Source organism: Leptodactylus fuscus, chromosome 1 (genome assembly GCF_031893055.1).
Source record: "Leptodactylus fuscus isolate aLepFus1 chromosome 1, aLepFus1.hap2, whole genome shotgun sequence".
NCBI classification, from domain to species: domain Eukaryota; kingdom Metazoa; phylum Chordata; class Amphibia; order Anura; family Leptodactylidae; genus Leptodactylus; species Leptodactylus fuscus.
Genome location: NC_134265.1, coordinates 88078035 through 88091801, shown reverse-complemented (window position 1 = coordinate 88091801; position 13767 = coordinate 88078035). Strand labels below are relative to the sequence as shown.

Sequence of the window (13767 nt, the reverse complement as noted above, 5' to 3'; positions counted from 1 at the left end):
CTTTATACGCTCTGATTCTGAACGTGTTTTAACGTTCAGAATCAGGCAGCATATATCAGTAGTGTGAATGCACCTAAGGCAGCATTTTCTTTGGTGGACCTCCTGCAATTCGGCATCCATTCCCCTTCATAGGAAGCCAGAGTCTGAAGAAGGTCCTTACAGCCGAAAACATTCACATCTCTACATATTGTTGGATACTTCATTAAAACTGGACATTCATGAATGCTTTTTGGGTGTAATTCCAGATTATCACTATGTACACCAACTCTGTTGGATGCTGCACTTTTGAGTGTGAAGTTTCTTATGTACTAGTATCTCTTGAAATGATATACTTTCTATCCAGGCATCAGAGTAATTGAGGAGTGTTAATGTTCTTTATTCTACTCTCATACAAATGTGTGTTTGTCGGGTGACTATGTGTACAGTATATATATTTATATATACAAATACACACACACATATTGGCTTTCAGCTTTTTACACTATTTCTAATTAAAAGTTCTGTTTTCTGATACAGTTTACTCCATTCAGTGATACATGTTCCTGCTTGCACATGATATCCTGACCCTGGACGGTGAGCCTCAGGCTGCAGGCCTCCAAGCTCACAACAAACCCAGCTGCCAAGACAAACACTGGCAAGATGACACTGAAAAGCCGAGCCTGCTGCAAATCCGCCCGAACCGAGCAGAGAGGAGTCAGCAACCACACATCCCAATCCAGCCATTGGTTAGAGGCAGCAGGGGGCAGGGAAGTTGCCGACTCTTCTTATACCGGGCACCCTGGCAGTGCCAGCACTACAACCGTGCAGGAGTTTCGTACCAGTGCCCTAGCTTCCACCATGCCGTATGATATCAGTGAGTGGGATGGTCCTCTGCAACTCAGTGAAGTGGATATAAAACCAATGTTTCCTCTGCTTGTGAAGCATGAGAAAGTGTGCATTGATAAGCTGGGGAAAGTCCTGAAACCTTGTCAGGTAAGTACTTGGTGCTACCATCTCTGCACTGTGGTGACAGCTCCCCCTTATGTGAGTACATACGCTCAGGTTTACAGTGGGTTAATACAACTGAAATGTCCCTGTAATTATCTTAGTATTGCATTTAATTCTTAATCATTTATTATTATAGTTACAATACCCATTACCCATAGGTGCCCATAAAGATGCCCACACATAATAGTAATTTAAGCCCAGCGTCTCCCATATCTAGTGTTGGTTTGTATGTCAGTCAGATTTTAACCCCACTCTGCCGTAACTTTTGTGTTTGTGTAAGAATAAAATAGTATGCTGAACAAAACGGATGCAGAAAGTGAATCCTGTGGCTCCGTTTTTCCATTACAGCCCATCGATGCATTGTTGGATACATGTGAATACATTTTTTTTTTAGGTATTCATACAGGATCTCACAAAGGAATGCTATTAAGCAGCCAAACTAAGATGTGAACTGTGGCTTAGAAGGAAAAAACATTAATATAAGATCCTCAATCACTGAAGGATTCATAGTAAAATCTGCAACCATACTATACATTTCATGTCTTCTCTGTTGAAGTCAACTGGGAAAATCGGCAACAAATCCATGTCCATTTTGCAACATTAATTTAGAAAGCGACGTACGATTTAAGAACCTGCACTGCAAATTTGTTGCTGTGCAGAAATTTTTTTAGCCATGGGGATAAAATTGGTAAAATGTTGTCTACTTACTTTTAAATGATATCTGTTGAGGATGATGCTGAGTAAAGCCTATATAAACGTTTGATAAGTGACAGCATATCAGATGTTTTCTGTTAGGCTGAGTTGACATCTCGTCATGAGTTCAGTTTTCCTGCTTTATTATACCTGAGGAACAGAAAACTCAAATTCCAACGGGGTTGGATCTATCTTATGACTTACACAATGAGATCCTGATAGATCTTACTGACCATAATGGGGTCTATAAGGCTGCTTGCAGACAACTGTGGCCTTGGTCAGTGTGCTATCCGTGTTTCCCCCAATAAATAAAATTCTGGGTTCATCAGGAGATTCTACTAAATATAGATAGTGACAAATCTATGAAGATTTGCAGTAAAAACTGCAGTTCCCCACGCCCTGATGATGGATGTGGGTACTAATGAAACACAGCAAATGGCAGAGCGCACAGCGAATCCCTTTATACCTGGGACCAAGGTATAACTTACCTACCACAGTGCTTGTCTCTTCAGTGAGGGGTGTGTCCATCACAACTCCGCCTCCCTCCTTTGAGTGGATATTGAGAATGAGGTTGCCCTACCCAGAATTTTATTTATTGGGAGAAACACGTTGAGAGGCTATTTTTATTAGGCATGCATGTGTATATGATGTCTATATGGATGACAAAACTATCATCTGTTATGTAATTTTAGTGGCTACGCCTGAACTAGAGATTTATCTGTTATGTATCTCATATGTGAGCTACATCCTATTTTGGGACTATCGGTTCATTGTGAATGACGTCTGCTTTTGAAACTACCAATTCAGTGTTGTGGCACCCAATAATGTGATGCGTAGGTTATACTAAAGTGCATTCACGGTGGCTGCAATTGGATGACCTCTAGACATCAGCTGTGCCCTCCTTCAGATACAGACCATTACAACAATAGTGTGTTTGTATACTGTAACACACTATGATTAGAGAGGCCCATAGTGAAGGTTTTTGTTTTGAGAACCTTGTCGGTCTTGCAGAGTTATTCCTATTTGTACTCTGAAGACTGTTCATTTCTTAATCTTATACAAGCCTGTTGCAGTAAACCAGCTAGTGACACTTTATAATATTCATTATTCCTGTAGTGACCCCCAAAACAATTGCAAAAACTTATTACCGAAGATTTACTATTGTGTGTACAACATAACCCAATTATAAAATGTGGCAAAATGTGACACATTACAGTGTTTAGGATCTGAATTTTCTGATTGGCTCAGCAAGTGGGTGTGATTTTGAAGGAAAGGGGCTTGGTTTGGTGGGAAAAGGAGAAATGGCTTAAATACAATAGGGTGCACCAAAATTTGGGTGTAAAATTATCACTCAAAGTAAGTCAACCAGTAGGTGTTATAAGTTTCAGCAGTGTAAGGATGCACCAGATTTCTTATCCAGCTTCAGCTACTGTGATAAATCTGGTGTATTTTTCAGACCAAGTTTACACTTTCTGACTTTTAGTAAATGTGGGTCATTGTTTCTTTTCATCACCATTATTGTTCTAAATTTTTGTCTTTTAGATTATAGACAGACCAACTCTTGAATGGGAGAGCATGGATCCCAACAAGCTGTATACCATAATACTGACAGATCCAGATGTACCATGCAGAGATGATCGCTCACTTGCGTAAGTATGACAAACCATCTTCACATATATCTACAATATAACAGACATTGTGGAATATGTCATAGGAAATTTACAAAACTCCTGTTATACAGGGAACATATAGAAGTGTCATATGTTTGTTTTACCCACAAAATTCTGTAGAGTGTAAAGAAACACTCCAAGAAACAGTGGCCATTCAAGGAATGCCAAATAGAGAATCCCTTAGTTTTGTTCAAAAATGTCTATTGTAGATATTGTCAGATTTCAAAGCAAGAATAGCACTGCATGTAGTCCCATGGCAGAACCAAATGGAACTTCATTGTGAATGGTGTCCATCAGGAATGAATCTTGGTTAGTGTCATAAACACATGTGGTCTTTGTAATTGTGCTTCCGATCAGTCAACTTTTGTCGACCGATTATATCTATTTGTCATATCTTGTAATTTTGTATAAAATACGCAAGTTTATCGGTAGCATATCGTAGCATATGGAGAAAAACCTATTATATCTAGGGCACACTGAGTGATACATTATTTTGTTCTATGTAGTATACCATTAAGCCACACCAATAATAACACAAAACTAGAGATGAGCGAGTATTTTCTCGATCGAATACCTCCGCCGCATAGCTCCCGGCGCCAGGGAAGGTGGGAGGGGCAGTAAAAATTTGATGCCCCGGGAGTGTTTTTGCACTGGGAGCTATGCGGCGGAGGTATTCGATCGAATATACTCGCTCATCTCTACACTAAACGCTTTAAAAAAACTTGTTATACATTTTTATAAAAATTGCAATAAAAATAAACAGTGGGGGGGAATTCATGATTCCCTTCTATGCTAGTTTTCCGGCATAATGGGATGATACTGAGGTGCATGTATGAGACGTAACGGGCTTAAGTTTTGTGGAAATGAAAATATACAGATAGTGGAAAGAATGGATTCTTCCTACTGAAGAAACTGAAGCAGCTGGGTGCTATAAAATGACCAAAAAGATACTTTATAGTTGTGAAGATTTTGGAATGCGCATTCGTTACTCTCATTGATTAAAAATAATTTCGAAAATGTGTTTCCCCAAAAAATCTGGGCAGTGCAAGACAAGCAGAAAATTCTGAAGTAGGAGTATTCTGCATAGTAGAATAGGAACAACTTACTAAAACAAGAATATAAAGACTGTTAGCTGCCTATCAAGATTGTTTAGAAGGTTTTCATAAAAAATTGAGGGGGAGGGGTCAAACATTGATTGACAGGATACCCAGACATTTGCATATCCCACATTTTATGCTTCATTTTTACTTTGTGATAAATACTGTAAAAAGAATAATGCATAAAAATTTGTAGAATTATCACAGTTACTAACTGTAGATACTGTGTCACCAAACACCGCCATAGCTAAAGGCTCCCAGGCCCTGGTGCAATCGTTCAGCTTTCCATGCCTGTCATCTGCGGGTCAAAGCAGGTTCTTAGCTAGGGTCATAAAATATTACAGACACAAGTGTCAAGACATGAGTTACCTCCTCTCTCCCCCAAAAATATATTTATTGGAAACAGAATATCTAATTCTAGACAGCTTTTCTAGCTTGGCAGCCCAAGATACAGCAACTCAGGTCTGTGTGTGGTGTTTTACCTCTAGAACTCAATCACTAAATTGCCAGTTTCCTGATCTACGCAATACGAGGTGATAACCGTGCATTTACATCTGGTGACATAATCTATTTCCCCTTGTCTACTCTATCCAGGCTGCGACTGCCATGAATACTTCTTCCCCAGCCTCAACCTGTTTGTGCGCACAAGCTTCCCATCTTTGCGATCCCCAGTCAGTGTTTCCTATTGTGTCATACCTTCCTTTCTTGAGCATATCCTATCCACCTGTTCATTTTGGCATCAAAAGGTTCATTTTCTCCTTTCTGACAGGGAAAGGCTGTGTGTCATAAATCTTCTACCCCTTTCTCCTCCAAAATTTATGATTGGCAGACTGGCAGCCATCAAAGTAAATAAGAGAGGAGTTGAATGAAATACAGACAGCCTTAGCATGGGGATGGGGTCCTGTACATTCCCCTGACTTATGTGCACAGTTTCAATTGCAACCACTGTGACCCTTATAGCTATACCACTGCCATCAAGTGTGTGAGTTATATAGAGTATCTGTGTGTTCCTATGCACCTGTACAACATCATCTGATGATTTCTTTATAAATTGCTTTCTCTATAGACAATGGCATCATCTTCTGATGGTAAATGTTAAAGGTAATGACATGGACACTGGCGATGTTCTTACAGAATATGTTGGTTCAGGCGCAGGAAAAGATACAGGTATGTCATATAACTTCTGATTATCAACGTAGCCTATGGAAATGGTTTGTTTCCTATTAAAAAAGCTCTATGGCACATATAGCTCCTGCTCATTCCAGGGTCTTCATAGACCATACCTTGGTGTATGTTATGTCTGTACCTGGAACCTAGTTATTTAGGCACTTTGTAAAACATCTCATCAGAAACAGATATCCCTTTCTGCTCTTATCAGACTTTTTTCATGCTCCCTTCCCTCTGCTAAAACAACTTTCACTGTGAAAAATCACTGCTTTATCTATCTAGAGAGTCTCTACAGGTGACACGACTCAAATGACTTATGTCTATAGACTGTATTTAGAGGGGGGGAGGAAAGGGAAGGAAATAAGAGAAGAAAGATGCTGTTACTATAGCATGTAACTCACTGTACAATCAGTATAGGTCAGTACTTCTATATATGTTATGCATGGTCCTGGCATTATTTTGAATCTACAGAGCAGATTCTCCTCACGTTACTGTGTGCAGTGTATGGCAACAGAATGTAAGTCATATAATAGCCAGAAATCCTGTTACCCCCTATGCACACACATATAACAACTTTTCCTGAAAAAGTCAAATAATACGACAGGTACGATTTACAATGTAGTCTATGGGAATTCAGTTTTTCTTTAATGTAGATTGTGAGCCCCACATAGACCTCACAATGTACATTTTTTCCTATCAGTATGTCTTTTTTGGAATATGGGATGGAAATCCATGCAAACATGGGGAGAACATACAAACTCCTTGCAGATGGTTTTATGCCCTTGGTGGGATTTGAACACCAGGACTCCAGCGCTGCAAGGCTGCAGTGCTAACCACTGAGCCACCGTGTGGCCCCGAATTCAGTTTTTCAGTGGCTTCCCAGATGTTTAACCACAGTACTTTTGTATGTAAGGACATGTTTACACAATGCAGTTTTGAATGGGGGGCGGGGTTGTACCAGGATTGGGTCCAAAAAAAGAAAAGTTCCTGTGCTCTCATTAGTTTCTACCAGTTTTAGTTACATACACTGTGCTGCAATTTTACACTGCCACTTTCCCATACATACCAACTTTTCATTGGTAACTAAAAGTTATCAGTAACAAACTTTGCAAATTTGGCTTTATGGTTGAGGGAAAGATTGAGATTTTTCCAGGGTGGGGCTTAAAGTGCACCTCCAATTTTAAAGCAACATTTGATAAATGAATAGTACAGCCAAATACAAGAAATGTTGTAAAATATCTTCATTAAGATGCATTTCCTCCTCCTCCTTACCCTCACTGTTTGTTGCCATGGAATCTGCATACATGCCCAGCTCTCACACAGAAGTCTATGGAGAGGGGGAGGAGGAGGAGGCGGCAGTTGATTTATTGCCTCATGCTGTGTGCTAGTAGACTCTTATCTTGAAACATAGCAGTGTTAAAAGAGCTATCTGAGTTACAATATAGCAGAATGTAGCAGCTGTAGTTAATTGTGTGTGTTTTCTAGCAGTCTCCACCTTCCCCTCCCCTCTCCATGTATTAATATGTAAAAAGTAACTCAGCTTGATAAATGGAGAAGGAAACATATTTCTTATATAAGATATACTACAATGTTTATTATACTCACCTGTAATTATTTATTTTATGAAAATTTATTTTATAATTGGCTGTACACTTTGAGCCCCACCCTGGAAAAATCTCAATCTTTCTCTCAACCATAAAGTCTGTCCCTTCTAATAAGCCAAATTTGCCGAGATTGTTACTGATAACGCCTCCTCCTTCCTGAATATTGGGCCGAGTACTGACCTGTGATGCTGTGCTGTTCTAGTTGAAATCCCGGCCATGCACAGTATGGCTCCGGTCAGAGCCATACTGTGCATACTGTCTGAGCGGCCATTTTGGTGTGCTCAGTTCTTTTCCAAGCGCAGTACTCTGTAGTTGACCACAACAAAATGGCCACTTGGACATGCGCAGTACACTCTGACCGGAACGGTACTGTGCATGACCAAGATTTCAACTAGAACAGCGTGGCGTCAAAGGCCAGTGCTCGGTCCAATATCTGGGAAGGAGGAAAAGAGACGGAACACAAGCAGTGGAGGGGCGGTGTTAAAGGCTTGTCGCGAGGGGTGGTCGGAGGCCTTGGGGAACGCCCAGGGTGCTTCGTGAGGATCATTTGCGTAATGAAAGAAAGCGTTTTAACAAGAAACGGTGGGGACAAAACCAGAGGTGAAGGTAGTAGAAGAATAACCTTTTTAAAGGCTATTCAAATGTGTGTTTAGCTAAGTGGTATTGTGAACCCACCAAAAAAAGTACATTACATAAACTGTATTGCAGATAATCTTACCAATGGCTGTATTTGTGAGTTATCTAAAATACTTTGCCCATATGACTAGCAATAAAGCCCAGAAATGTCAAATTTTAGGTGTAGATGGGACATCAGTCTCTGTATTTATCACATTTATCACAGAAACTGACATCCACACATAAAGTACTGGGACACGTTAGACCAGGGGTCTCAAACTCGCGGCCCGCGGGCCGCATGTGGCCCCCCGAGCAATTTTGTGCGGCCCGCACAAGCCTAGGGACGCCGGATCCGCATTGAATACATTGCGAGATGATTATATCCACTAGCGGCTAGTGGATATAATCATCTCACAATGTATTCAACGCGGATCCGGCGTCCCTAGCGTGACTAGCCGCTATGTTCCGGCTAGTGGACATATAGGCGCGATGTGATGACGTCACATCATCACATCGCGCCTACAGGTCTATTAGTGAAACTGCAGCGCGCGGCGGGGGAGCGTTGGATGGTGAGTATAAGTGGTTTTTTTGTGTGTTAAAGAGGACCTTTCACCATTTTGCCGACAGGCAGTTCTATATACTGCCGGAAAGCTGACAGTGCGCTGAATTCAGCGCACTGTCGGCTTTCCCGATCTGGGCCCGGTGTGAAGAGCTTACAGTCCCGGTACCATAGCTCTTCTATGGTCAGAAGGGAGTTTCTGCCACTCAGTCAGAGACGTCCTTCTTCACAGCACAGCCAATCGCGCTGTACTGTGAGAGCCGGGAGGAACGCTCCCTCCATCTGCTCGCAGTACTCGTCCATAGACGAGCATTATCAGGGAGGGAGGGGGCGTTCCTCCCGGCTCTCACAGCACAGGGCGATTGGCTGTGCTGTGAAGAAGGATGTCTCTGGCTAACTGTCAGAAACGCCCTTCTGACCATAGAAGAGCTACGGTACCGGACCGTAAGCTCTTCACACCGGGCCCAGATCGGGAAAGCCGACAGTGTGCTGAACTCAGCGCACTGTCAGCTTTCCGGCAGTATATAGAACTGCCTGTGGGCAAAATGGTGAAAGGTCCTCTTTAAACATTAAGGTGGAATGAAGGGGCTCATGACACTGGGGGCAGACGAAGGGAGGGGGGAGAACGGCATGACACTGGGGCAGAGGTGGAGAAGACATGAATCTGGGGGCAGAGATGTGGAGACATGAATCTGGGGGCAGAGATGGGGGGACATAAAACTGGGGGCAGAGATCGGGGGACATGAAACTGGGGGCAGAGATGGGGGGACATGAATCTGGGGGCAGAGATGGAGGGACATGAATCTGGAGGCAGATGAAGGGTGTATATGTAACTGGGGGAAAGATGGAGGGGGGGCATATAGTTTACGGGTGACTGTAGGAGGATTATACAGTGTGGGAGCACATGAAAAATGAATGGGCGGAGTCAACATAAAAGTGGGTGGAGCTAAATTTGCTGCGGTGCGGCCCGCCGACTGGCTGGGATCTTGCTCTGCGGCCCACATGCTGAGTTGAGTTTGAGACCCCTGCGTTAGACACATAGAAAATTAAAGGGGTTGTCCAGTTTCAGACTAATATTGACAGACAAATGTTATTGTTATTATAATGAAAAGTTCTACAATTTTCCAATATACTTTCTGTATCAATTTTTCACAGTTTTCTAGATCTCTGCTTGCTGTCATTCATTCTGCTTACTACATGGCCATGTGATATACTCTACACACAGATCTTTATGCAGTTCTTCTGTGTAACTTCCATGTAACTTGCAAAATTAGACCTTTTTTTTTTAGACTTCTCAAAGATATTTCAAAATCTTGAGTATTACTTCATAGATGTGTGATGTTGTGATGATGGTAGATTTACCCAATACTCTGCATCTTTTTCTATGTGTGATGCAGGTCTGCATAGGTATACCTGGCTTGTATATGCACAGACAGCACCTCTCAAGTGTGATGAACCCAAAATCAATAACAGAACCGCTGAACGCCGAGAACGCTTTAATGCAGCTGCTTTTCGCAAGAAGTATTGCCTTGGTCAACCAGTCGCTGGTGCTTGTTTTCTGGCCGAGTGGGATGAATCTGTTCCTGATCTGTACAGACAGTTGGGGGTAGCATAAAACCCCGGGAACCCAGAAATAATTTCCTTCAGTGTATTTCTGTACATGTAGAAGAAATGTCTCTATTCTTGCTGTACATATGTTTAGTTTCTTGTGAGGATTTCATTGTTGTTTAATCATGTCATAGAAAGTACATCTATACAGTATGGACCAGTGAGTGCGGACCTTCACCTCCAGCCGTGTGGCCTTCCTATTGTTCTATACAGTATGTGGCCACTGTACTAAACATACCCAGCATTATAGAAGACGCTGTGCAGTGATTTACATCCGGCTGCCTATGTGAATTGTTGTTAACACAGAAAACTTGTCATAACTCTTTTTACATTTTTATCAGATATTTCATAGATATTAATAAAGATATAAAAACCTCAATTTATTACTGTGTACTATGTCTTTAAAAAGCTTCTTTATCACTATTAATACAAATATCTTCAAGAAAGGCTTGTGTCATAAATATGTGAGAAGGACAAAAAACATTCTTGTGCGGTAGCTTGCGTCATTTGTCTCTTGGTTTTGTTCATGGTTACCCTGTGGTCAATAATGAGAAATATCCCATAAATACTTATAAGTGAATTATCCTTTTTCCATGTTAGCCAGTGGATATGAAATGAAAGAATTTTTTCGAGAGAAGTCCTCAGTAGTTGATACCTTTTTTAATGGCTAACTTAAAAAGTTTTTTGATGAGATATTGAGCTTTCGAGACTCTATAGGTCTCTTCATCAGGATGGTATAACACAATTTCTGAAGGTAGGCATATATATATATATATATATATATATATATATATATATATATACAGTTATTTACATACTTCTATTCCCTCGCCTTGAAATAATAATAATAGATAGGCACCATTTCATGCAGGCTGTAAGTTCTCAGTTTCTGACATGTCAGTGTAAGGGGGAGTTCACACGATGTAACGTGCCGCGTGACGTGGCACGCATGCGGCGTCTGAGCCTTTGCGCGCCGTTAACGCTCCCATTCATTTCAATGGGAGGTAGGATCATATACGCCTCGTTATTTTGCGGCTGTGATTTTGCGGCCGCAAAGTCACGGCCGCAAAATAATGCGGTGTATACGACCCTACCTCCCATTAAAATGAATGGGAGCGTTAACGGCGCGTAAAGTCTCACACGCACACGCCGTATGCGTGCCACATCATGTTACATCGTTTGAACGCACCCTAAGGGAGCCGTCACATGGTGTAAACGCGCGTATATTTTTGCAAAATACACGTGTATAAATAAGACTCCCAATGATATTTTTTACACGTGTAAAAATACGCCTATAAAAATACACCTGTAAAATGTCATTTAAGTCAATGGGAGTCTTATTTTTACACGTGTATTTTGCAAAAATATACATGCGTTTACTCCGTGTGATAGCTCCCTAATATAGTGCAGGGAATTGCAGCAGTCTGTGTCTGCACTGCTGGGCATGCTGCTGTACCTGGCGCTTGTATTGTGCTGGTGCTACCTGCAGAGCATTGGAAGATAATACATCTTTTTATCTTCATTTGTGATTTACAGTACTATTTTGATATCAGTGTGACCGATATTACTGCTTTTACTAGAAACTGTTAACAAAGTTCTGTTAACGGATTTGTCAGTGGCTAGGTTCACACTGTGCTTTTTATATCAATAACGGCAGGATTTTTTTAATAGTAATGAGTAGCACATTTTATTAGGCATTTCAGCCAAACATCCCATTTACTATGCCAGGAAATCAGAGGTCCTCAATGTGATGGGCATTATCTTACAGGTGAAATACATAGTAACATGTGCTAGGCATTATAAAGGCACTGTATGAATCCAGCCTGCACACAATGGGGCACATTTATTAAACTACTTGAAACTTTTTGAGGTTTTTTTTTTCTGCACTACACATCATTTATGAAGCGTTTGCGCCTTTTTGCATGCTGCAATGCTGTTGTCACCAGTTTTGCTTTTTGTCAAGAAAAAGGGGTGTACATGAAGATCCTTTTCACACTGTATTTATGATTTGCGCCTTAAAGAGCCCATCAGGTTAGAACACATTAGAAAGGGGCAATTGCCCCTTTTTTGTGCCTTTTTGACCAAAAATGGGCAAAGTGCTCATGGCCAAAAAAAAGGTGATTTTTTTTTTTTTTTTAATGTAGATTGTGAGCCCCATAGAGGGATCACAATGTACATTTTTGTTTTTCATTTAAGTATGTCTTTGTAGAATGGGAGGAAATCCACGCAAACACAAAAAGCAGGTTTTCAGCAACGTGGGGCTTAGCCTTAGGCTTTATTTACATGATGATGACACTTTTGATGGCTGTTTTGCACCTATTACGTTTTTTGATGCTTCAGTGTGTCATCTGTTTTGCATCAGTTTTTTTTGTTTTTTTTAATGGGCTGATGAAATTCATTGGTTTCTCTTTTTTGACCCGGTCCATATAACTCAGACGACAATCCGTTTTACATCTGTGACATACAGACAAAGATAGTTGACTTTTTCTGTCCATCAATAAACCCAGGCGTGAATACACTCAATCTCACTGTTTCCTTGTTTTTCATATGTGAATACGGCCTTTGCTTTAGGACATGGTAACATCTAGCCAAAAGATATATTGCTAAACAAAGGAAGACCTTCACTAATAAAACACAGCACAGAGCGCTATCTACTGGCTATTAGGTGGTAATGCTTGTAGAGATAGAGCACATAGAGATAAAAAACAGACTGAAAACACAGTAGACAAGAACTATGGAATAAAACAAAAGGGCACACAAAACTCAAAACCGCCCAACAGGACATACAGACACCAAACTAACACAGAATGTAAGCATGGCATAGACACAACACACAAAGTCCTCAACCCTTCTCAGAGAAGTGGGGATGATCTTGAGGTGGGCAGAGAAGAATTTAACTCATCTCTCTGCCGTTCATACCAAAGGGTCACTGAACATAATAGCAGAACAATTGAGTGGAACTCTATATTCCAATGGTTTCTCCATCCATAAATCTTCCAAGCCATCAGCCAGAAGTGGGTGGGATTTGTCTACAGTTCTAAAAGGGTTGTGCAAACCTACGTTTGAGCCTCTGGAAAAAGTGGAACCTAAGTTTCTTACTTATAAGACTGTGTGTCTGCTGGCAGTAACTTTCACTAAAAGATTAGGGGAGTTTTTTCCCCAATCCATCAACTCCTCTCCAGACTTCACTCTTTAGATCAGGGGTCTCAAACTCAATTTACCCCGGGGCCGCTGGAGGTAGAGTCTGGGTGAGGCTGGGCCGCATCAGATTTTCCCCCAATTTTTTTTTTCTAAAAGTCGCCATATTCTGACACCCGTAAATTTTGGTATACTTCCGTGTACGGGGATGCATAGGGCGTCTTCTTTTGCGAGGCTGGGTGTACTTTTTAGTTCTACTATTTTGGGGAATTGCTTTTGCTTTGATCGCTTTTTATTAAAAATTTTATCAGAGGCAAAACAGTGAAAAAATGACACTTTTGACTTTTTTTCCCACTACGGTGTTTACCGTACAGGAAAAATATTTTTATTGATTTGTAGAGCGGGTGTTTTCGGACACAGGAATACCTTGCAATATGTACTTGCAATACATTGTAAAAAAATGTCATTTCTTTTGCAGACTGCATAGAGCAGCCTGCAAAAGAAAATCACTGCAGCCTTGTAAAGGCTCCCAGCTGTCAGGCCAATGTGACGTCGGCCATGGAGCATGCCTCATGCGCCGCCGGGAAAATCGTGCCTCGGTCAGTTTTGACCAAGGCGCCGGAGGGGTT

The 13767-nt window shown here is 41.2% G+C and overlaps 1 protein-coding gene across 1 annotated transcript; it reads left to right on the top strand.

The window, feature by feature from the left end:
• Positions 1-794: 794 nt before the first annotated feature.
• LOC142193055 (phosphatidylethanolamine-binding protein 1-like) lies at positions 795-10330 on the top strand. Its single transcript, XM_075262454.1, has 4 exons — positions 795-972; positions 3223-3329; positions 5514-5614; positions 9790-10330. The coding sequence occupies exons 1-4, from the start codon at positions 838-840 to the stop codon at positions 10005-10007; spliced, it is 561 nt and encodes a 186-aa protein (XP_075118555.1). The 5' UTR covers positions 795-837; the 3' UTR covers positions 10008-10330.
• Positions 10331-13767: the final 3437 nt, after the last annotated feature.